This window comes from Centruroides vittatus, unplaced genomic scaffold (assembly GCF_030686945.1).
Source record: "Centruroides vittatus isolate TY-2023 unplaced genomic scaffold, ASM3068694v2 contig_620, whole genome shotgun sequence".
Lineage (NCBI taxonomy): Eukaryota > Metazoa > Arthropoda > Arachnida > Scorpiones > Buthidae > Centruroides > Centruroides vittatus.
Genome location: NW_027122381.1, coordinates 583456 through 608823, shown reverse-complemented (window position 1 = coordinate 608823; position 25368 = coordinate 583456). Strand labels below are relative to the sequence as shown.

General features: G+C 27.4%; 1 protein-coding gene across 1 annotated transcript; it reads left to right on the top strand.

The window, feature by feature from the left end:
- Positions 1–19081: 19081 nt before the first annotated feature.
- On the top strand, positions 19082–20806 carry LOC136979361 (histamine H2 receptor-like). The gene has a single exon (XM_067275303.1). It carries the CDS (start codon positions 19148–19150, stop codon positions 20369–20371), a length of 1224 nt encoding a protein of 407 aa, XP_067131404.1. The 5' UTR covers positions 19082–19147; the 3' UTR covers positions 20372–20806.
- The last annotated feature ends 4562 nt before the right edge of the window (positions 20807–25368 follow it).

Below are 25368 nucleotides of genomic sequence, written 5' to 3'. Positions count from 1 at the left end.
TTCCTATTGTCTTTAAAATTCTTAAACACATTTATTTTCCAGTCGAGACGTGAAGAATTTAAAGGAATTGGGATTAGAAAACGGCCCCTTTTGCTGGCAAGCCGTCAATATAACACGCGGCCATATATTACTTTAATGAATTTTAATGCCTAAATGCAATAAATTTTAATTGTAAATGAAATTTAATACTAATTAAAACGTGAAAATAATCGTTAATTAATTAAATATTTGTAAATAATTTTAGGTAAAAGTCTTCAGATTACCGTTGTGGTTTAATATCGACAGTACACTTCGAATTAAAGATCGCCCACGTCAGTAATAAATGGAGGGCCAATGTGACCATTTTTCTCTTGTTCTCGAACATAGAAGGGCTGCGAAATTAGTTATTATATATATATATAATATAATACAAATTCTATAAAATTAAGTTTCAGTTGGGTCTTTCCCACAATGGGGTCATGAAGGACAAGATAGGGGATACTGCTCCAATCGTATTGTTTTATTAAGTAATTAGAACTTCAGTGAACGTGACTTTTGGAGAAGGACACGTGTCCATCTCAAAGAATCTTAAAAATTCTTAAAATGTAGGGCATTCACGATAATTTTAAAATTCTTCCGGACACTGGGCATAAAAAGTAGGACATTTTCGGGGAAAATGGAACTTTTGGTCATCTCGTTTCAGCTTGTTCCTGATTCCACAATTTATCATCAGCAGATCTTTATGATTCCAATTTTTAAAATAAAATAGACAAAATACTTTTTTTTATCACTTTTTTAAACTTTTTACTAATGTTTTAATGTTATAAATTATTTGTATCACTCATAAATCTACTTTTCAGACATATGTTTGCTTCAGGAGAGCAAGATAGAGGACACTTTACTGTTTAATATTTAATTTTTCATGATAGTTACTGCAATTTCTTCAATTACAATTATGTAAAACTTATGTAAATATTAGTACGAAACCGAAATTTTATATAAATATTAATAATGGCAAATGCTTAAGATGAATTTTGGTATAAACTATACACTGGAAGTAATTGTTGACTTTAAAGTGTCTCGCTTCGATTTCAATGAACGATTCTTATCTCATTAAATACTGAGTTTATCAACAACAAAGGCATATATAAATGCCAAAACGCCTAGAAAATTAGTTATTTATGACCTGTTAAAGCAATAAAACAATGAGTATCAACGTTATTTTAGTGCATATAACTTAGAAAAAATCCTTAAAAATTTAACAATTTTCAAATAATTATTAATTAAAAATTGTATTTAGTAAAAATTATTTAAAAAAAATAAATTTTTAAACTTAATTTAAGCGAAAAAAAATTGAATTTATTATATATATATATATATATTTTTTATTTAAATTAATGAAGTATAAGGACGATAAATTTATGAATATTTAAATTTATTTGGTGATATTTCATAAATAAAAATTCATTAAAATGCATTGAAATCATCGTGACTAAATATATGTAAATTAAATTCATTGAGAAGAATGAAATTTATTGAATTTAATTTTGGATAAAACACGAGTTTTGAATTTATTTTACCGTTAGGAGATGTTTATTTGTTTACAGTTTTTTCGATCTTTTCGTTTTAAATTTATTTTATTTTATAAAATATATTATTACATAAAAATTTACTTAAAAGACATACAAAAATTCCTAATTAACTCCATTAAACAAATGGTACAACGTTAATCCTATGTTCAGCTTATTGAAATACTACTGTTGCAATAGTGTAATCCGTTTCACACGAGCCAATTTTGTTGCGGGCAACGTTTTAATTGAGTTATTTTATTTGAATTAAAACATATATAATTTAATTAAAATATATTCTATATTTAATAAATATTGTAAAAAAGATAAAAGCGAAGTAAGGTATGACTATGAAGTAGGGATTTGGATTCGAATCTGATCCAGACCCCTAATTTAAATCAGGTAATACGAATCAGAATGCAATTTCTTATGTTTAAACCGATTTAGTGACACTATAATGAAGTAAATATAGTCTAAATGCAATTTAGACCCATAATTTATCACGGACATTACTGATCGACGTCGTTCTCCATCCTGCATTACTGAGTCTGAACCTTAATGAGATCACAAACCTCATTGAGGACAGGCTCGTGTAGCTTAAATTCTTCAGATATTTTAATTTATCATGGGTATTTCGGGTATATGAGTTGTTTCTCATCTTCGTTAAGCCTCATCGAGGGTCGGACCCTTTTATAATGCTTTGATTGCAGTCTAAATCTGATTAAGACCATATAATTTATGGTTGTGTGGGTCAGGACGTCATTCTTCATCCCTCAATTTTGCTGGGCGCTCCATTGAAATCCACTAATAATGGCTTTGTAGCAAAACGTACAGTCAACACGGTTCAGTGCATTCAGCTATTAATTATTCAATGTTACCGACTTTTATTTGTTTATATTGTGAATATATTTAGAGATTAAGTGAAAAGTTGTAAGGTAAAATTTCTAAAGTATTATTTTAAAGTTAAAAATTGCTTTTTTATTATGCAAATGGCTAGCAAAAACAGGAAGCCCAAGAAACATCTCCTTTAATCTAGAAGCTACAAAATATTATTTGTGAGAAGAATAATAAAATAAAATAAAATTTATGAAAAAATTTATATGACATATTCAAAAATATTTATTTTTATTATTTTTTTATGAAAAAAAATGAAATTGTACATTTAGCGCTTTGACCTATTTCCAAAAACATTAATTTACTTCTAAACCATTAAATTTGTAAGACTTTAGAAGAGGAAAAAGTTAAATTGTTTTTTTTATAATTCTAATAAATAATTTTTATATTAATTCTATAATAAAAAATAAATTTTTTGCCTGTTTTTAAAAATAAAACTCAAATAAAACTATTTTTATGATATAAATTACTTTATATTTCGTTAATATCTATTACAGTCGAACCCCTTAACAACGGCCACTGAAGGAAACATAAGAATGGTCGTCGTTCGGAGGTTATTTTGTATACATTTTTGTTAAAATTCCCAAAAAATATGGCTGCTGATTAGTGGTGACCGTTATTGGAAGTTCGACTGCATTTTTATTTATTGTTGTATAAAACATTTATGTGTATTATTTTATTTTAATATATCTTAAGCTTAAAAGCATTAAAATTTAAATTTTTAAATTAATTAAATTTATGGACTGACAGAGGTGTCTTTCCTTATTCCTCAATCATAATGGCGACCATATTGAGGGTCAAATCCACTAATAGTAATATAATCACGGCTGAATACACAGCCAAAATGTACTAATATCTTGCCTTTATTAATTAATTCAAGATATATTTATAGACAGATATTTAATAAACTGGTCACTTCATCTATTTTTAACATAAGTAGGCTATATTTATATATACAGAGTTAATAATATAATCATTAGCTTTTAAGAATTGCTTCTCAACTTCATAATTAAATTGAAGTGCGTGGGTATATATACGTAAACATTCATTCAAATCAAATATACCTTACCATATATCGGCTAGATGCCGCTTAGTATCTGTCGACATAGGGATCTGGGTTCGAACACCCATAATTTATCTTAGGTACTGAGAGGCGAAACACTTTCTTCATCCATATTTTGAACTTCAGACTAATGGGCATAAGTGCATAATTGATACTCTTCGTTGAAGTCACTCAATAATGTACTGAATGTGATGTTTATTGGTGACTACAGAGGAACAAAGCAGTGTCCTTTGCAAATTTGACCGTTTACAAAACCCGTTCGTATGGCCAATCGTGCTTAAAAGTACTAGTGTCTTGCTTCACTTAATTAAACATGTATATTGTGTACGACACGCATAACAAGAGATGGAAGTGAAAAATTGCCGTTTCTGATTTTAAAATATGAACCACAAACAAGAAATTATGTAATTGAAGAAACAATCCATGTTATTCACTCTTACTGAAAGTGTTCTGAGATTCACTACAAACCCAAAAAGAATGTTTGGGCTTGTAAATTTAGATCTGATTGAATACTTCTCTAAAATACATTCGAACCTTCCATAAAGATCACCTCTAAACGGCAATCATTTTTTTTTTTTTTTTTTTTTTTGTAATGTTGAACAAATATTCATAAAAAGTAACCTAGATCCACTGTACCAAGTGACCAAGTGGATGAAACCACCGTAAAGCGATAATTTGGTGGCAAGTTCATGTCTGACCAAGGAGTTGGCAGCGTGGAGTTTTCCAGGTATTCTTCACGTGCCTAACACCTAAAGACGGATCAGTTTCTCATAAAAAGTTCTTCCAAGACATATCCTCACTTGGCATATATTCCATATGTTGCGTTGCCCTATCCTGTTAAACCAACCACAAAAATAACCTCCGGAAAATTATTTTTTATGTTCCCGTCAGTGTCCGTTGTTTGAAGGTTTTAACTGAAGTTCCTAATGAATTAATTTTCAAAAACCGCAATTATTCTCAAAATCATCAACACAATAATTATATGCCACATTGCTAACATATTACCTTCAGTATCTTATCACGTAACACTCTTCTAACACCTTACTTTCCGCAATAAAATTATAACAGAATAAGAAAAAGATACTTTAAATTAGTTTCTTTAAATTTCAATAAAATTTCTAAAAGAAAATAAATATAATTTAATTTGTTCTACTTAGATCGAAATAGAGAGAAATCAATAAAATGACAATGGAAACTTGTATCAAATTAATCAAGTACCAGTTAATCTTCGCAGATAATCTTTCTTTCTAGTTTAATAGAATCTATTTTTTTAATTTTGGTTTTATAACAAATTACAAAGAATTTAATTTAATTTATAATAATTTATAAAAGGTGTAATCAATTATTGATTACACCATTTAAATATATTGCATTAGAACTAATTTAATAGAATATTAAATTATTTCGTGACGAGATTAGTGTTATACATGATTACGGTTGCCAACTGGCAGTTCTTGTAGTGTTCCAGGCTTTCTTCACATGTCTAACACCTAAATACAAACCATTTTTTCCATTAAAAGTCCAATCTAAAAGGCTACCCCTGTTCGCAAGTTCCCGAGGTTGCGTTGTGGTATCCTATTGATCTTATCCTTAAACCGCCCTCGAGAAAAATGAGTTAATTATTTTTCGCTTTAAATTATTCGTTTATTTAAAAATAATGATTAATTCTTAAAATAATAGATATCATTTTCCTGAAAGCTATGAGTTGGCAACAATAGGTATCAGCGCTCCCTGACGTTAACTGCATAAACTAACTAGGACACATGGTTTTCTAAGATGTACAGAAAGCAAATAGACCTTTTTATATAAAATCTAACATTTATTTACTATTTTTTAAATTTACTTTACAATTTATTTGGTTTATATTCCATTAAATTAGTTTAATTCCCCAGGCTAGTGAAGTGCCGACCCTACTGGGATCAAGTACAGTAGTCCTGAACATATATCATGATCTTTCTATTCACTAAAATAGTTTATCTAACTAAAAACAGATTGAGAAACTCTGTATTTTCTTTGATTAATGTTTTTGAATTACATCTGTGATCAATTAAGTGTTAATCCTGAATTGTTTTTATTGGATTTTCTGTGTGATCGATGTATCTTTGCAAAAATAATCAATATATTGGTTTATTTAACGTTGCGTAAAGGAAAAATTGTACACTATATAATGTAATAGAGACAAATATATGTGTTATATTAATAAAAAAGACCCTCTTAAATGTCTGAACGTTGTTAGCCTAATACAGTGGAAGATCCAACGCCTACCTCCAATAGCGGTCATTTTCGGAACTTTTCAATGAAATTGCATACAAAATGGCCTCCAAATAACGGCCGCTTTCGAACAACGGTCAAGCCAAAACAGAAACGTCTTCTTAAAGGTTTCTTTGTCCTGGTTTTTAAATGAAAGTCTTGCTTGGCAATGAAAACCTGTCTTAGAGAGACCCGAAACATCTGACATCTTCAGTACAGTGGCTAATTATAATGTTTGATATTGTGTATTCAAAATATAAACTTCAGTAATAAATATCTTTATAATTACAGAATTGCCCCACGAGTTTTATAAATATAAAACTGGAAGCATGCTTCAATTATAATCAATTATTTTTTATGGCAATGTGGTATTATTGACTAACATGAAATGTTGAAGCAATAATTTAGTTTATGTGACCCCACATAAATACAACATTTGATTTGTGCAACAGAAAGTAATAAAATGATACTTAAACAAGAAAATAAAATAAAATCAACTTATTGCGTATACCTGTCAAATAAATAAAAGTTAAAATACTATACCACACTTAAAGATTTAAGGGTGCTACGTGGCTCCATAAACAAACAGATGATCATCATTAACAGAGTTAATTAACGTGATAAGTTAGATTGTTGGCCAGATGATTGTATGATCAAATGTTAGCCTATTAGGGTGAAGTATACGGGTCTAGACACCATAATTTAATCAGCAGGAGGGTAGAAACGATGCCTCGAATCCATAGCATCGTTCTTATTCTCATGCTGGTGCTTTGTGTCGAGTTATTCACACAGAAACACTAACATATCGAGAGTATCATTTGTTACAAATTCGTTCAGTGAATGGGTTCAATGAACGAATAACACTTTGTAGATCAGCTATATATTCTGGTAGATTACATTGTAATCAATTTATAATATGACGTGTTAATTAATCAGTCAAAGCTTAAATTTGAAATTAAACAAGTATTATCGTAGAGCTCGGACCGGAGTCGTTCCTGGATTCCACACTGACGTATCTGTATGTAATATTTTTGTATATTGTAGAATTTTAATTTTTTCATACAAATTAAGAATTTTAATTTAATAAAATAAATAAGAGACAAAAACTTTCTGCTTTAATTTAATTTAACGTTGAAAAATTTAAGTGTGCAACAACACGTTATAATTTTTAGACAAATATTCAAGCTATGGGATATTGCAATACAGTATACGAACGATCTGATAAGGTGAAATGCCTGCTGGGAGGACTTTTTAGGGAAAGTAGGCCCCTATTTAGGTTAGACACGTGAAGAAAATCCGGTAAACTCCACGTGACGATGAGGCACGAGAAGATCTACGTAATGATGAGGCTGTTTTTCACAGCTCCACCACTGGTGGACTGTTCGCATGTAAGATGTATCATTCGAATTTCATGAATTTTTATGAAATATTAATCACTTTTTTCGCCCATTCAATAAACAAAACCCATTTTGAGATCATTTACAAATTAATAAAAAAATTTTTTAAAAATCATTTTCTATTAACTTTAAAATACATTTTTCAAGTAAAATATGTTATAAATAAATACAGTATGTTAAAATTTACATTAATGAAAATTACATTTATTATCATTTTAAGTATTTATAATAATTTTTATCTATAAATTTATAATTAGTCAATACGTTAAAAAACTTAAGAAATAAAATTTCATTTAGCTTTTTATATTAAAAAGTGAAAATTAAATATGAAAGTCAATTAAAATTATTTAATATCTAGTTAATTAATAATTTTCAAACGAATAAATTAGGCAATGTTTATGCATAAATTTCGATTTATTTAGTCAAATTTAATTTATTTTTTACTTAGTTTTATGATTTTCTTCTTTCTTCGTAGAGTCACCCCTTATAAAATATAATCTTAAACTTTTCTCACACACTTCAAAACTTTTTTTTTTATACTTTTTTAACTCATTCAAGCTTCAATTTTATTGTTTTTCTTTCGTTTTATTTGCACAACTTTGTACTATTTTCTTTTTGCCAAAAGCACATACGACTGAAATTTCTTTCAGGTGCGATAGTCACCTGCTTTTTTATTGTGAGATTTTTTCAACTGAAGCTATGAAAAATAAATCCAACAGAGATTTGAGTAACTATTCCGGCAAAACAATTAAAAATTGCGCTGGCGCCATCTGTTAGGTGATTTTATTAGAAAACACTTTATATATTATTAATTATTATAAAATGGAAAAAGGCAGGGTAGAGAGGCGTTTTTATATAGAATTTCAAGTGCTCATAACGAGTAAATATCACGTCAGATCTTACTGGTAATATGACACGTGACCTCCTCCATCTCCCCACCTCCTGGAACTTTAACCACCAAAATTTAATAGCATTTATACCCTTAATACACAAACCTACCTGCAAAATTTCAGAAATTTTCGACGAAAGGTACGGGAGTTATTAAGCTATTTATATTTATACAGTCAAGCCTCTGAACAACGGCCATTGTCAGGAATATAAAAAATCGTCGCTGTTCGAGAGTGACTGTTGTTTGGAGGTTATTTTGTATGCAATTTTGTTCAGATAAACAAGAAACTTCCTGAAAAATGGCTACTGTTTAATCAAGTTATCGGACGATCCATCATAATCCCTTAAGTATGGACACCTTGGATCCACGGTACGTGTTGTCCAGTCCTTTGTAAACAGGCAGGAGGATTAGGATTACAGAAGTTAGACAAATTTAAAGTGTATAAAGACACTTCATGTTCTTCACATCAAATTTGGGTGATGCGAGTAAAGTCTTTGAAGTTCCTTGTTGCTGGTAATTTTCCATATTACTGCCAGATTTGTGTGATGAATGGACTATCTGAAAGCTTTATAATCCCTAATTTCAATTGTCCTCGTTAGATTTATTGGATGATAAGACAGAAAAATAATTAAAGTAATTACTTTAAATTTGAAAATTTATATGAACGTTTTACTGTCCACTCTATCCCCTTGTAACCAATAGAACTCTGTGATAGATTTTATCTATAAAATGCAAAACAACAAGAGATAAATCCCAAATGCGTCATAATACTGCTTAATTGCAAACAATATTTTGTAATCTATATATATAAATATATAAGTCAAAATATGTATGTATTGTATGTATATTTATTAGCTAAAGGATTCATACCGTTCAACATTAACTCACCAAATTTGTCATGAATATTCATTGATCCCAAACCAGTGGGCTTTGACACTGGTTTGAGGATAGGACCTCGCGATACTAAAAAGATCCTATTCCACTACCCCGAAAGCCAACTTCATTCCGATCTAATTTTATGTTTTGCAGTTTCATTATTGCAAATACTTGGGTCAATACATGTACATTTCGTTTATTAAGACCATTGTTTTTATTGCCCTCTCCCAACCCAACGTCACTAACCCCCCCCCCCGAAAAGCTCGAGCATAGCCAGTCACGCGCAGGTAGTATTTTAAAAGTATTCATTTTATTTACACGTGTATGTAACCTGATTCACGCGGAGAATTGTTTCCTGCACATCTATCATTCAATTTTGTTTCGATCCATACGAAATCCCTTCTCCTCAACTTTCAAATATAGAAATATAATCTATAAATTCTATATAAATCTATTCATGCATTTTTAAATAAGAAACAGATCGTTTTGTTTACGAGAAAGCAGTTTTTCAGAGAAAGGGATAATTGAATTACAGAAGGGAGGCCCTAATCGTATCTTCATAAGGTGAGGCCTTATTCTGATAAGGCCTCACATTATGAAGATACAATGTAAATTTACTATTGTGTGGTGGTTAAGGTCACGAATCTAAATTCGGCTCCAACTTTGACCTATGGTTTAGACACTTCCTTTAAATTTTTTTTATTAATTTAGTATAATAATTTAATAGTAAAATATTGAAGTATTCTTCAAATATTTACATTATTTATGTTCTAAAATAGTCATTTATAGTCTTTTTTCTCCTTTTTTCTGTCGTTTATGACAGTTATTTTTCAAAATAACAGATAAATTTTTAAGGTGAACACCGAATGTTACAATTCATATAAAATATATCGAACTATATATAGTTCTATAACATGTTTATATATATATATTGCCTCATTTTTTAGAACCTAAGATAAGATCTAATCCTGAAAAATTCTAAACAAGAGATGAGCAAGAAAATCCAAAATAATCAAATTAATTATGATTAAATTAATGAAAAATGAAAATATATTATTATATTTAAAAACAGGTAATATTAAACATAAATAAAAAATACGTGAAAAAATAAGTACTTTATTCAATATTTTTATGTTTGTAGCTCGCGAACGAAAGGTTGATTAGAATTGCTTTGTTTACCTTTCTGTAACTCTCTTTAATTGTGTCTTAATGATACAACTATTTAATATTTCGAAGTAAGGATGTAGAAAATAAGATATAAGTTTTTTTCATAAAAGTCTTCAGCTTATATATATTTTTTTATAGATAACTTTTTTTTCTAAATAAATCAACTACAATTAACTGTCTAAATCTTTCATTAAACTTTACAACTGTAGTGCATAATACGTAAATAAATAAAATTTCTATAAATCTTCCATTCAAACTATTAAGTTTACAGGAAAAATTTCCTATTATTTCATAAAATTTTAATGTAATGCAATATAAAACAATACCAGTAACCCAATTTTACATATAAATAAATAATGCTGTAAATGTAAGTTTAAATATAATAAAATTACCTAACGCTTTCTTACTTATTAAAAATATCTCTAAAAAGTAATAAATATATATTTTATTTTGTTTTGTTGAAGCAATTATGTCAAAGCAAACAAAAACTCAACGAAAACTAGTAATTTGTAGCTCGCGGTCTATAGGTTGGTTTGAGTTATCCTGTTTATCTTCCTGTAACTCTCCAAAAGTCTATCTAAATAATTCAAAGTTTAAGTGTTCGAAAGCCAAAGTAAGTGAAATAAAACTACTGTTAGATATAAACTATTATTTAAATAAATGTTTGATTTATGCATACACTTTTAACTCTTAAAAAACCAACTGCAATTAACAATTGAAATATTCGTAATAAGAGAAATTAATGCTAAATAAAATATATATTTATATATTTAAACAAATTAAATTTTATGGATATAGTAAAAACGTTATATTGGTTTTTATACAAATTTATAACTTTTATACAAATAAATTTAACTCTAACAACATACTTTAGTATAATGCTATTGAAGAGGGATTCTGTATTGAAATTGTAAAATATTTGATGATTTTCAATTGTATATTCAGAAAAATAAATTGAGTTTTTGTAAAGTGATAAGTGGTTTTCTTTCTGATAGAACATTTCACGTAAAGTAATCGTCTGATGAAAGATGTAACCTCCTTCAAACATCGATAAAAGCAACAATTTAATACATCATACAATAATTTCCTTTAAGCTCTTCCAAAAACCTCAGTAATGGATCTTAAATTTTATATTTTTAAATTTATTTATTTATATTCAAATGTAATTTTATATAAGTAACGTCCTTTTAAAATAATGGCTTAAGTCCATATCAAAATTACTATTTGTTCATCTTTGCTTCATATTGAACAGTAGAAAAATCATTTTCTTAGACGTAATTTCAATTAAAAAGGTGTAAAAGGTGTTCTTATTAAAAAATATTAATTTAAACTCCTGTTAAAGAATACATAACAAAGGTCACATATCTTTAAATAAAGATTTACCACGAATAACCTTCAAACAACGACCAGTTTTTACGTTCCCGTCAGTAGCCGTTGTTTACAGGTTCGACTGCAACTATTTTCTCTAGATTTATATAAAACATTCATTGTATTTTTGAATCTACTGCTGTTATAATTCTCTAAACACATACTGAATGAATTATGGAGCAGATATTTTATGTATATATATATATTTTTTTAAATTTAAATAAATTTTGGCTGAAAAATTCGAATAACGAAGTAAATTATATGCTTTTATTAAATACAAACACGTGTAGAAGAAATGGACAAAAATAGTTCAATTTCATTAAGAACACATGTGACACACGCCCTTCCTCTGTATGTGTTAACATTTTTACTAGAAAATTTCGTTATATCGAAGCTAATTACGTAGCATTTAATATTTATCTTATGAAGAAATTTCATCTTTCTTTCATAATGAATTCAGATCGTCATGTTTATATATTGCTATTTTAAGGACACATTTATAGTTATGAAGTCGAGATGTTTATTATGTCTCTACATCTATACTTATCATATTGATGTACGGTATATCAATTCATAAAAACTACAAGATAAGTATCTCATAAACGATCCTTTTGAATAATATATATACATTGATAACTCAGGGTTGTAAAACTACACAAAAACACCTCGAAAAATATTTCAGACTGCTTACAAATCACGGCTACTTCCTAAAAATTACAATTGCCCTTATGGTTGCTAAATATCTTCCATAAAGATGCCCTATAGTTAATAACGGCAATTTTTATTTTTTAAATTTAATTAATTAATTTTTAACATTATTTAATTTGGCCAATTTTGGCCAAAATACAGAATTCTGTAAAATTATTTCCAGAATATGCTAATTTCCTAGAATATTTCGTCCAGTTTATTGAATATTTTACAAAGTGTTCCATTTTCTATCTTATTTTATTATAAATAAAAGAAAATAAAAGTTATTCAGTCAGATATTTTTTTTCGAATATTTTTATTAATTTCTCTTTATAATCAATAACTCGCAAAAATATTAATAGGATATTTAATTCCATTCAAAATCTCTTTATTTTTTAAAATTTTGTGTATAATAAATTTATTCACAAATAAATCACTTACTTTTTACATCAAAAATTTATTTTAGAAATAGTTAAAACATTATCGTCATCGATATAGATTTTAACCAACCACAGTCCAACCAATTTCAATTCTAACCAATCACCGTTGATTTTAACGATCGTATATTTCAACGATATGCTATACTTAACGCGGAGGACCTCCTATGTTTCAAGGCAATTTTTCTTCGAATATTTTAACTTTTTAGTTAAAAAATGACTCATTTTATCATAACATTACTTATTCACTCTATAATTTGAAATAAAATGTTAAAATATATCCAAAACAATAAAGGAAATTAATATTAATGCCATATGTTTAAGAGTTATTGATTTTTCAATACATTCGTATTTATAATCATGCAGAATCCATGCGCCATTAGTTTAGTAGTTAATTTAAATTTTTATCTTGATAAAATTTAGTTTAAAGATTAAATTTTATCAACTTCAAATTTACATAAAATATACTCGTGTTTAATGAATTTTTAATATAATAACACTTGGTTAACTGTGACGAAGCAAAATTTTATCTACATAAAGAGGATAACTAATGAGCAGGAGATTCATCTATTAACTTAATAGCTTCAGGGCTATTATTAATAACTAATATTATAAGAAACCTTTGAATTATCCACCCTTTTCTAGGCTTTTAGGAAGAAAATTCAAATTATCATCATTTCCTTCATGAAATAAACGCTAAAAAATGAAGATTCTCGGTGGTTAATTTCGAAAAAATATTCATGAAATGACGGTAATTCAAACTATACTTTCAAAATAATTTAAAGTAACACTAAAAAAAAAAAAAAAAAAACTTGCGTAACTTTTCTGGCTAGATTAAAAATTGTGTATGGCGCCATCTGTTAGGAGATTTCACTTAAAAACATTTAATGTTATTTATTATTATAAAATTGAAAAAACTTAATTTTCAGGATCGACACGAGTTATATAAACATGTTTTAAATGCTTATAACGAGTAAAATCTTCATTAAGCCTGTCTCCATTCGATAAATCACGTGTGACTCCAGTCTATCTCTCCACCATCTCGACCATTAACCACAAGAATTTAATAGCATCAATGTTCGTAATAAACAAAGCTCCGTGCAAAATTTCAGAAATTTTCGACAAAAGTTACGGGAGTTATTAAGCTTCAAAGAGGGTGAAGAAAATCGTGCCTCCACACATCCTAATATCCCAGTATAACACTAACATACAGGGAAAAACCCCAAAATTTTTACAAGAAAGTTTTATACTCCTACATAAAACTTAGACATATATATATATTATAATAATTCCTGGTTAAAAATTGAAGTTTAAATGCTCATTAGTTACAAACATCAACTAAAAATAGATTTTTAAACAGTATATTTCATGTGCTATCGAATGTAGGTTAGAGTGAAGTACATATTTTATGATCATAGACAACGGACAGACATTCCAACGGTCGAATTCTTAAAAGACGATACTAAAAAAAAAAAAACAGCAGTTAAATGTATAATGTTGATCTTTTGATTTTTGATAGTATCAAAGAGATCGACGTTAACTTATATATGTTTACCTAAAGTCCTCAACATAAATTTTAATGTGCTTTCAGATTTTAATATATGTTTACATTAAAATGCATTAGATAAAACGACTTTGCATGATCTGAATGGTAAAAATCATCATATTTTTGAATAGTTATTATTAGTTTTAGATAATTTTTTCCCAAAAATGTGGCTAAATAATTCGAAATTTTATGGGAAAAGTTTGAGAAATTAATAAGTCATACTTGCATAAAAATATAATCATGTTTGACGAGAAATTGCATTTGAATAAATGCATTTTTAAATAAGATATTTTGTAATATATTTAAATTTAAAATTTGAAAGAATTTTCTATATGTAGTTAATAAATATTGCTATAAATATAATAGGTTCTCCGTTAAACTTTTAAGAAACATCATCTGGAAAATTCAAATAATACTTTAACGTGATTGGCTAGAAGCTACATTATTTGAAAGACAATTGGTTATTAAAATCATAGTAGGCGTGGCAATAATTTTTTCCTTAAATATCATCAATTTAACTGAAAACTCATCTGTATTTATATGAATTTTTTCATAACTTTTCCTTCTCTATAACGTTTTTTTAGAATTATAGATACTCATATGTTTTATTTACATGTTATTTGCTGTAGAAGAAAATAGATATAAACTATGCCAATTTATAAACAAGAATAGTGAATTTTATTATATAAACTTACTATTGCTTTCTGTAACATTTTTCGTAAAAAGTAGAAAAATGATAAATGGATTACAATAAACTAACAAATCTACAGATATACATTTCATGGACTTCAGATTTTACAATCACCCCGAAGCAAAAGTATTCTTTATCCACTTTCTTTCTATAAAAATTCTTAAGTCATGTGCAAAATCTTGTGTTTATCATGCATAATTTATGCACAAGACTACATAAATTTAAATAAAGGTAGAAATATTCCTTCTATATGCCTATTTTCTAGTCATATCCTGAAGTAATTTTCAACTCGACATTATAAAATTTTACAATATTTCGACATTTAGATGCGGAAATTTTCTTTTAAAGGTATAGGATAGATGTACCAGTTTTGGGCAGCGTACCAGTTCTGACCAGAAAACAAATTTAACTTAAAAATATAATCACCACATATTCAAATCTGTCCAATGAAACAAACTTTTATTGTTAACTGTTCACATTGTTAACAATAAAAGTTTGTTTCATTTGTGATTATATTTTTAAGTTAAATTTGTTTTCTGGCCAGAACTGGTACTACACTGGCCAAAACTGGTACATCTACCCTAAACCTAATTTTTGTAGTGAACCGATAATATTACAGTGAAACCTCTGAACGACGGCCACTGACAAAAACATGGCCGTTGTTTGCGAGTGGCCATAGTTTGGAGGCTACCTTGTGAGTTTTTTCGAAAAAGTTCTTGAAAAATCGTTCGTTATACAGAGGTGGCCGCTAGAATGTTCGACTTATGTATGTATATTAATCGTGTACAGAGTTTTTTAGATTTTAATCAGTAGTTTCCTCTGTTAGTACACAAAAATACTTATTCTCCTATTTTTCCCCAAATGAAAACACTACAAAGGTCCCATTTCTTTGTCTATTATATCTCCTTTCCTTTGTTGTGGCGTTTCCTAAAGTAGGAACCAAACCGCCATGAAAGCGCCAACCTAAATTATTAGAAGCTTGTGCAATTTTGGAGGACACGGGCTCGAGTCTGAATTACCCAGAATTTAATTTGTCTCATTATTTATAGCTTAATAATACTCAAGAATATTCAATAATATAACTAGATTTGAAGGTTACTCAAGGAAAGAGTCGTGTTTCGTCAGTAGGTCAGGGTCTACAGGCTGAGAAACAACATAAGCTGTATATAACACTGTATATTTTCATTATTGTTGTCTACATTTAAGTGCTTTATAGTTCTGTTCCCGTGTGCTAGACCAATATTTTATATTTATAAATATTTAAGAACATTCCATATATTCTAATTTTAGAAGTTTATCTTTTAAACCATTAAAAATCAAATTACAGTCGAACCTCCAATAACGGCCAACTCTAAATGGCAGCCATTTTATCAGGTACGTTCCTTTTCGAATTTTTCAAGCACGTGCAAATAACCTCAAAACAGAGGCCATCCTAAAAAAATACAGCCATTTGTTCTGTTCTTATCAGTGGCCGTTGTATACAGGTTTAATTATAGTTGAAGCTTGCTACACTTTAGTATAAGGTTTAAGAAAACATTTCATTTTATATAGAAAAATTAAAACATAAATACGAGAAAATAAGCATTTAAATATATAAAAATGACATTTTACAGTATAAAAATAAAGTAATTTTTCCAAAAAACTGAATTAAATTACCACAAAGCTTCACAAAATCGTGTGTTGCAAAGGTAACTTTTACGTGATTTATAAAACAATTGTATAATAAAAACAATATATTTTCTAAAAAAAAATGCTATTAAATTTATCTTCTAAGCTGTCCTTTTTAAGCTTCGAAAAAAAAATCAGAAGTGTCATAGAAATGTCTTGAATTACGATTAATATCCGGCATGACCATCCTTTACAAGTTGTCTAGTAGAAAACACTAAAATAAAAAATAAAAATAATAAATTTAACATGAAATTGTCTTGTAATTTCACAAGCTCATGAGGAAATCTATAATAATAATAATACAAAAAAATTCCTTTTATTTCCTGATATTAAGAACGTTCAAGAATTCTTGAAATCTCTGAAAATCTCTCTTCCAATATATTAAATGAAATTTTGAAATTTGTGTTAAGAAACTTGCAGAAAATAGATTTTTTTTTTAATTTTTTAAACTTTCGTAAATTATGAATTACTTGAAAGTTAAATTATTTTTCTCACAGAGAGAATATATATATATATATATATATATATATATTTACTTGCAAATTTGATATTAAAAGTTGTTTTATTAGATTGAAAATAAAAAAATTAATAAAAAATATCTGGAGAAAATATCTTAGAAAATATATCTTTACTTACTTTCATTTGAATATTTCTTTATAAACAGATAATTAAATAAAATTTAATTAAAATTTAAGTTTTTGTGATGTTTTCTTTTCATTTTTAATAATTTAAATGAATAATATATAAATCTATACTGTATTATATATGTGAGTAATGTATAATGCGCAACTTCGAAAAATAGTAATAATAAAAAGTACTATAAAACCAGAGAAATACAACATATATAACCTAATTAATTTTATTTAATTAGAAATAAAGAAATTTATCAGATTACTTATTACTTTATACAAGGAAAGCATCTTATATATATTCTATTTAGATAAAATCTAGTTATATATAATATTAATTTCATAATATATGTATAAGAAGATTTTGATATAAATTATGTTATAAAATTATAAATGTAAGAGTTAAATTAATCTTTAATGAAATGTATATGAAACTTATTCATGAATGTGTTCTTTAATGAGCAACAAATTACATGCTAAATCTGTAATTTTATATGAGAATTTCTAAGAAATAAAGAAAACAAAATAGATTTCTTAAGACTTATCAGATATCAAATTGCATTTTTATAAACAAGAAAAGTGCCATTATACTTACGTGTAATAAAATTATTCATCTTAAACTATTTAAAATTTTTTAAATTAAATAATTTAAATTCAGTTTTAAAATTAAAAAAAACAGGTTTAATTCATTAAATTTCAAAATAGCACAATGTTACTGCTATATAATTTTATTAAATATATTTTTTTTGTTAAATTGTATATTTTATGCATTTAAAAATAGATACAATGTTCAATTGTTTACGTTAAGTATGCTACGTGAGATTTTATTTATTTATTTTTTCGTATTAGGGCTAAAAATTATAAATTTAAAATAATTAAAGTACTTTTATTTAAAAAAAATTAACAGAAAAATTTGATACCATTATGCAAAATTTAATCCTTTATTAAAAACTTTTTAATTAAAAGATATTATCGCTGTTTCTTCAAATCACTATATAATTGGTATTTAATTCTATTAGTAATGCTTCGTCAATATTATGTAAAATATGTTCATTTCTAAACGAATTTTTCGTTTATAAAAAAAAATTGTAGAAATATTTTAATTGATTAACGAAATAGACACGGTTCTAGAATTTTTGTCTATTTCAATTTATTTTTCAAGCTGAAATTCACATAATTCTAGAATTTTGATCACTTTCACATTTAAAAAGTTAAAATAAATCAATTTCAACGATTAAAATTAAATTTTTTTAAGTATCAATTTCACTGAAAGAAACAAAATTGACATTTTTCTAGAATTATCATCAATTTCATTCTTCGAGAGTGAAATAGACATAATTCTAGAAAAATTTTAAAGCAATTTTAATTTAAAAATTAAAAATAAACACATTTCTTGAATTTTCATTAATTTTGTCTCTTTTTTAAAAAAATTAAAATTAAATATGTTTTTAGAAGTTTGATTAATTTCTGTGACTGAAGTAAGAAATCTACTTTAGACTTTTTATATCAATTTCGTAAAAAGCATATATTAATATTGTAGAGAATGCTTATTTTATCTCTTGTTTTGAATGAAGCTGATAGGAAAATTTCGAAAAAATACATTTATTTCAATTTTTTGAAAAATGAGATTGATGGGTACTCTATAAGTATGTGTATTTTAGTTTTAAGTGATGAAAATGATGAATAATGTAGGAAAATGTGTTTATTTTATCAATTTTATACGATAAAATTGTATTTCCTGAATTTATTTTTATTTTTATTTCTTACTAATTTCAACTTTTGTTACTAAAACCTAGAATTAATACAACCTTTTAATTTTTAAAATTGAAATAAATGCATTTGTGGAATTATTAGCACGTGCTTTTCTCTTTAACACGTAGGTGGTGTGTTTCGACATCACTCACTTTGTCCACTACGTCGCGCTACGCTCCGCACTCTACGGAGTGACGTCACATTACGGCGGAGGTAAAGCGAGAGGAGAAAGCAAAGCCATCCCGTCACATGGTTCGATTCGATCAGACGGCAGGCAGACTCCGTTATGGAAACTGGGAAGTGTGCCAAGTGTGCCAACGAAAAAGTTTGGACTAATATCACCAATCAGGACGGTAATGGCAGTGAAAAATGGGATGTAGACAATTCAAATTTTTTACAATGGGCCAATGACGAAGAACTTATCCTAAGAATATTCGGATCCGTCATTTGTGGACTGTTGATAATCATTACCCTTGCAGGAAACGTATTAGTTACGGTTGTGGTTTCAAGATTTAGGCGCTTGAGATCTGTGACTAACGTGTTACTCGCCAGCTTAGCCACTGCTGACATCACAGTGGCACTCCTAGTCATGCCTTTGTTAGTTGTATACGATTTAGAGAGGCGTTGGAGATTCGGACCCATTGCATGCCATTTGTGGATATCCTGTGATGTGATGTGTTGCACGGCCTCGATTCTTCACTTGTGTGTCATTGCCCTCGATAGATTTTGGGCCATTACCAAGCCGTTTCGGTACCAATCGTTCGTGTCAAAAAAAAGAGTGGGCCTAGTCATACTTGGCATATGGATATGTAGTGCCGCCATTTCTTTCATACCCATTTTCTTAGGTTGGTACAGTGACGGTACCTCTTCTCTCTTCGATGACGTAGTCGATTGTTCCTTAAAAGTTAACTTAATTTACGCTGTGGTCTCTTCGATGACGTCGTTTTACTTGCCACTTCCCGTTATGTTTTACGTGTATTTTCGTATACTGATGGTAGCCGAGAAACAATCGAGAGAAATTAAACAGTTGGAGCAGTCGTTACACGGTGCGGATCACAGGATCCGCAGGAGTATCAAGCAAAGATCCAGGCAATTAATTACGGATACGAAAGCCATAAGAACGCTAGGGATCGTCATGGGTGTATTCTGTGTATGTTGGCTCCCATTCTTCCTCATGTACGTTATATTAGCTTATTGCCCAAATTGTAATTTGAGTTACGAAGTTAAAAGTGGCATAACGTGGTTGGGGTACTTCAACTCAGCTTTCAATCCTTGCATATACGCATACACCAACAAGGATTTTAAGGATGCTTTCCGTCAAGCATTATGCTGCAAACGTGATGTCGATCGTGATTGCAAGAAAGGCGAAGATGGTAATCTCTCGAACAGCAGAAGTCTGCAGAGATTAGATCGAGTGCAAACTGGATTTGCAAGCTCTGACCTTCGCACTCCTTCAGTTACTATCGATAGCAATACATGGCCTACACCGTCACCGACTGTAGTAAAGTGAAGATTATAAGTATCATATCTGTATACAATATACATATACATATATTTATTTATTTATTTTTGTGTTTATATTGCTTCTGGAACGAGTGTTTAAATAAGTGATCACCAAAAATTCTACGTATATTTTATGAAACAACAATGGAAAAATGTCCTGTATGTACGTGAGTAATCTGTTTCATTGACAAGTAAAAATTATTGTTTGACAAATTGTTCCTTTTTTCGTTTATATATATAAATATATATTATTTTCGTTTTAATTTTAATAAACTGAAGGGGAGGTAAAAATATAGAAACGTGACATTGTTTATTTATTTAATTAATGTTGTTTCACAATAGTACAAATGGTTGAGAAATACAGTACATTTATGTATAATTTCCCATATGATATATTGCTATAATATTAAGTTAAATGTGATGCGGGAGTGACAAATTTACTAAAAAAATCGAATAAAAAATAAATTATAAAATAATAAATGCATTATTTTTAACATTTTTTTAAACGTTTAAATACTAGTAACAGTCATTATCAATCGACTTCAATCACTTTAATTAAAATAATATGACAATAGTAATAGACTTTACGTACATAATTACACTTTAACAATAATGTATAATTAAAAATACAGGTTTCTATTGTTATAAAATTATAATTTATGCTACATTATAAAGAAGAAGATGCGAAACACTAATGTTGTTTCCTCTGGTAAAATTTTATTTATAGACAATTTTTTTTGTTGTTTAATAAATAATTTAAACATTTTTTAAGTAATAAACGAGCTTTTACGCTCGTTTATTTTCTTTACACGTTACTTGTTTTCTTTTATATTCATATGTATATATAATAAATATACTGATGTCGAGAATATGATGTTTCCATCTGTCGCCTGTAAGCAAAATTCGAGAAATTCGATCAAGGATGACATCTTAATGTACTTTAAATTCTAATATCAATTTTTCCATTCTTCCTTTATTAATATATAAATATAAAATTTGATGTTAAAGTGTTAAAAATAAATTAAATTGGACAATATTTTTTATTAAGTAAATTGCTCGAATGTATTATTTTATTCGTTGTTTTTTTTTCTATCGTTTAATTTGATTCCTAAATTCCCATATTGTTTCGATTTTATACACTTATGAGTTTATATATAAGGTGGCTCTACTTATATATAATTTTAATATATTTTTGTACATGAACAGTTAAAAATCTTATTAATTATTTATAGATTTTACTGCGTGGTACTAATTATCAATATTTGCTCGAAGTAACGTTAAAATAACACATCCTTAAAAAATATTGATTCTAGACTTTTAAAATCTGTATTTTCTTTTACTTATAACTAATCAGTTGCACTATTTATAACATTAAATATATATATATATATATTGTTCACTACTTAATTGTTAACTTGTTAGCTCTACCAGAGAGAGAAACTCAATACTTTACGACATTTATATTTATATCTCTTATATCTATTGATATACATGATTTAATTATCTTTACCCAAATCAATAACCTTTATACTTGCACATTAACAATATTTATGCGTAAACATTGTTATACTTATCCATAGCATATCTACTATCTACTTTTATCTACATACTTTTTGTATTAGGTATATACACCTAATACAAAAAGTATATATATACACCTGTGTTATACCTATATAGGTATAACACAGGTGTATATATATACACCTGTGTTATACCTATAAGGCAAACCAGCTGTCAAGTATAACACATATCTATGTAATACCTACTTACATACTTCATTGTCTATACATATAATAATTCACAACTATGCCTAAACGTAACTACACTGTTACGTACTACTTATATGTGTACCTCTACCTAACTAAATCATTATCCCCAAGTCTGTGTAGACTATTTTCTGTAACTATGCACACTTTATTTTAATATAACTATAATTAGACTTAACCGTAACTGTAACTTTAATTAATTAAATGATACCTAGCTATACACTGTAACTATAATTATATAATAAATACACATTTTTCTTTAATTTTTAAGACGATTCTAAGCGCGTAACGCTGTATGGAGTAACGCTTTCACCCATTTTATTTAAAATTCTCGAACGTTTGTTTATTATTTTTAAATTGTGCTTATATTTTTTATACATATTTTAAAATATTTTTTATTAAATTACTCCTTAAATCATTGCATAAAAGTTTTTTATATCCAATATTTGTATTAACAATTATTGATTTTTATATGTAGATATTTTTATCTCATCCATCTTATGTTTCATCGGTATTTATCTCTAATTAAGTATTACAGTAATGAGATTTTTAAGTACGTTATAGCGATAAATAATAATAAAAAATAATTTTAAAAGCCGAAATTCTCTCAGTCGATCTTTAGGATAAAATTTTTAAAAATTTAAATAAAATTTATTTCTAAAAAACGAAAAAATTTATAATATATTTACAATTTTTCTGTTTAAAATTTATTTTTTTTTAAATAAAATATTTTATTTTACATTTATTTATACATACAATCAATATATGAAAACATATTTCAGTATTTTTCGTTATTAATTTTTAAATTAAAAAAAAATAATTACTTTAAATACGTAAAACAATATTGTTTATATATTTATATATTACTATGTTAGCTATAACATTAAAAAATATTTTAAAAATGTAATTAAATTTCAAGAAATGCTTATATAAACATAAGTAGTTCTTAGTTTTATATACGTAGAATAAAGAAAAAAAAAATTTAAATTTTCCGTAACGTTGATTGGTTAAAAATGTCATTTTTTCGTTGCTGATTGGCTAAATGAAATAAAGTAAACAAATTTCAAATATTTTTGTTTTTATCTTCAAAATTTTGGAAAGAACTGTCTTTATTTATAGAAATTTTTAAATTTTGTCTCCAATAACAACACTTCTAAACTTCTATACCTGCAAATTAATTAAGTTGAAGCATAACACTACAGATAAACACGTGCCTATCATTTACGTAGATCCATATTACGAGTTACTCGGTTACACAGTAACACGTTAATTCGCAACACGTAGTTACATCGGTGACTGGTTATAGCTGTGTAACTACGAGTTACACAGCCGCTACGAGATAGAATAGAATTAATAATTTTCCAAGAAAGTTTTTCAAATAAATATTTTGATACATTTAAATTACATTTAATTACACTAAATCGTATGCAAATCTCTCATTTGCATATATAGTTATGAGTGTTCTGAATTTTTATTCTTCATAAATGTCTTAATTAAGTATCATATTTATATTCTAGATTGATATTTTATTGCTTTTGTTAATTCAAATTTAAAAACAAGCAATTTACTTTTTATTTAAAATTGTTTTTCTTAATTTCAAATTTTCTTTGGTTTCTCCCCTTTATGTTTGTTGACAGTAAAAAATGTTATTTGTGTCATTTATAATTGTGTTATATGTATTTTTTTCTACAGTAAAACCTTTCGTTTAAAGGTTTCTTTCTAAATTATTTTATATAATGCACCATATATTTTTTATTAAATTTTAGTTCTTCCATCTACCAAGGTGAAAGGTTTCTAAATTTATTAAAGTCTCGATTTTCGTGTTTTTTTTATACCTTTGTGACTTTTTACACGTTTTTTTTCTCTTATAAACAAAATTTTAATTAGTTTGACACGCTAAATTTACTGAAATAGCCTACAGTAAACACTCCAAAATGCATCTACAACTTTATACTCCTCTTAATTTACATGCCATTAACGGAATTTTTTTACCTGTACGATCATTTACATGGTAATTTAACTGTTACTTTTCATTTTAAAAAAGAATGTTAATCGAATTTCATTGATTACTTTCTCTCTACACTTAACAGGTATAACTAAATTCGTACATCGATTCGAATTCTTCATCACCTCTATCGACTTTCTATTGCTAGTCTGGTCAGATAGTCTCCTACTTTATACTAGTCTTTTGAAAAATGCTGTTTAAACCCTCCCCTTTTCAGCTGTCAAGTATAACGCCTATTCGATTATTTCACTTATACAACGTTAAACTTTCATAAATAAACTCAAAAATTTTAAAAAATTATGAATTAAATCTGAAAAAATAATTTATATAAACATAGGCCGTTCTCCGTTATATAAGTTATATGTTAGATAGAAAACGAGAAAATTTGAATATTTTCTAAAGATGATTGGTTGAAGATGTCATTTTCTCGTCGCCGATTGGTTTTATAAGAAAAGTAGGCGTTTCTGCTTTATTTTATCTGTTTAATGAACTACATTTAAAATATTTTTGGCAGGTCCGGATTTACGGTTGCAGTTTAGGAGCTTGCGTCCGATTATATTGCTTAGAGCCTCATATTTTTAAACGTATTTGGTGGAGGGAAGGGTCGTTATATGTTATAGTTTTGGATCACAAAAAGTCTAAATCAAGCCCTAATTTAGGTCATTATTTTCCATATTTAGCGAAGGCCCGCTTATTTAAATTTTTTCCAGGTTTTACGTTTAGGTAACGTAGACTTTTATAAAGTCTCGCGCTTTTAGGGCCTCATACCAACAAAAATCAAAGCCGAAATTAGACTTGATTTAATCTTAAACGACAACGTATAGGAGGCCCTTCATCCTTCACAAAGTAATTGTTTTAATAAAAATGAGGCCCTAATCTGTTTCTTGTTATTTTTATGTATTAATCAAGCCTGTAGTTTTCTTGAGTTGTGACGCCCTAGACAGGTTTATGTTTGTAATATACTACTTATATAAAGTTACATTATACAGTAAAACCTGTGTTAACCGGAATCGCAGGGAAAGTTTCCGTTGTGAACAGTTTTTTAGCATAAAAAATTTCGCTCCGTTCCGAAGAATTTTTTCCGTTTCCGTATTATTCAAGTTCTGTTTTCGACAGGTTTTACTGTAATTATGTAAATAATTCATCTTAATTACATTAAAAAAATTTTTTTTAATGGTTATAATATAAAATTATAATTAAATTGGTGAAAATTTATACATTTTTAATAAAATT

What these genes read in the sequence shown, in the direction of transcription:
- LOC136979361 (XM_067275303.1), top strand. Translation starts at nt 19,148, where the DNA reads ATGGAAACTGGGAAGTGTGCCAAGTGTGCCAACGAAAAAGTTTGGACT.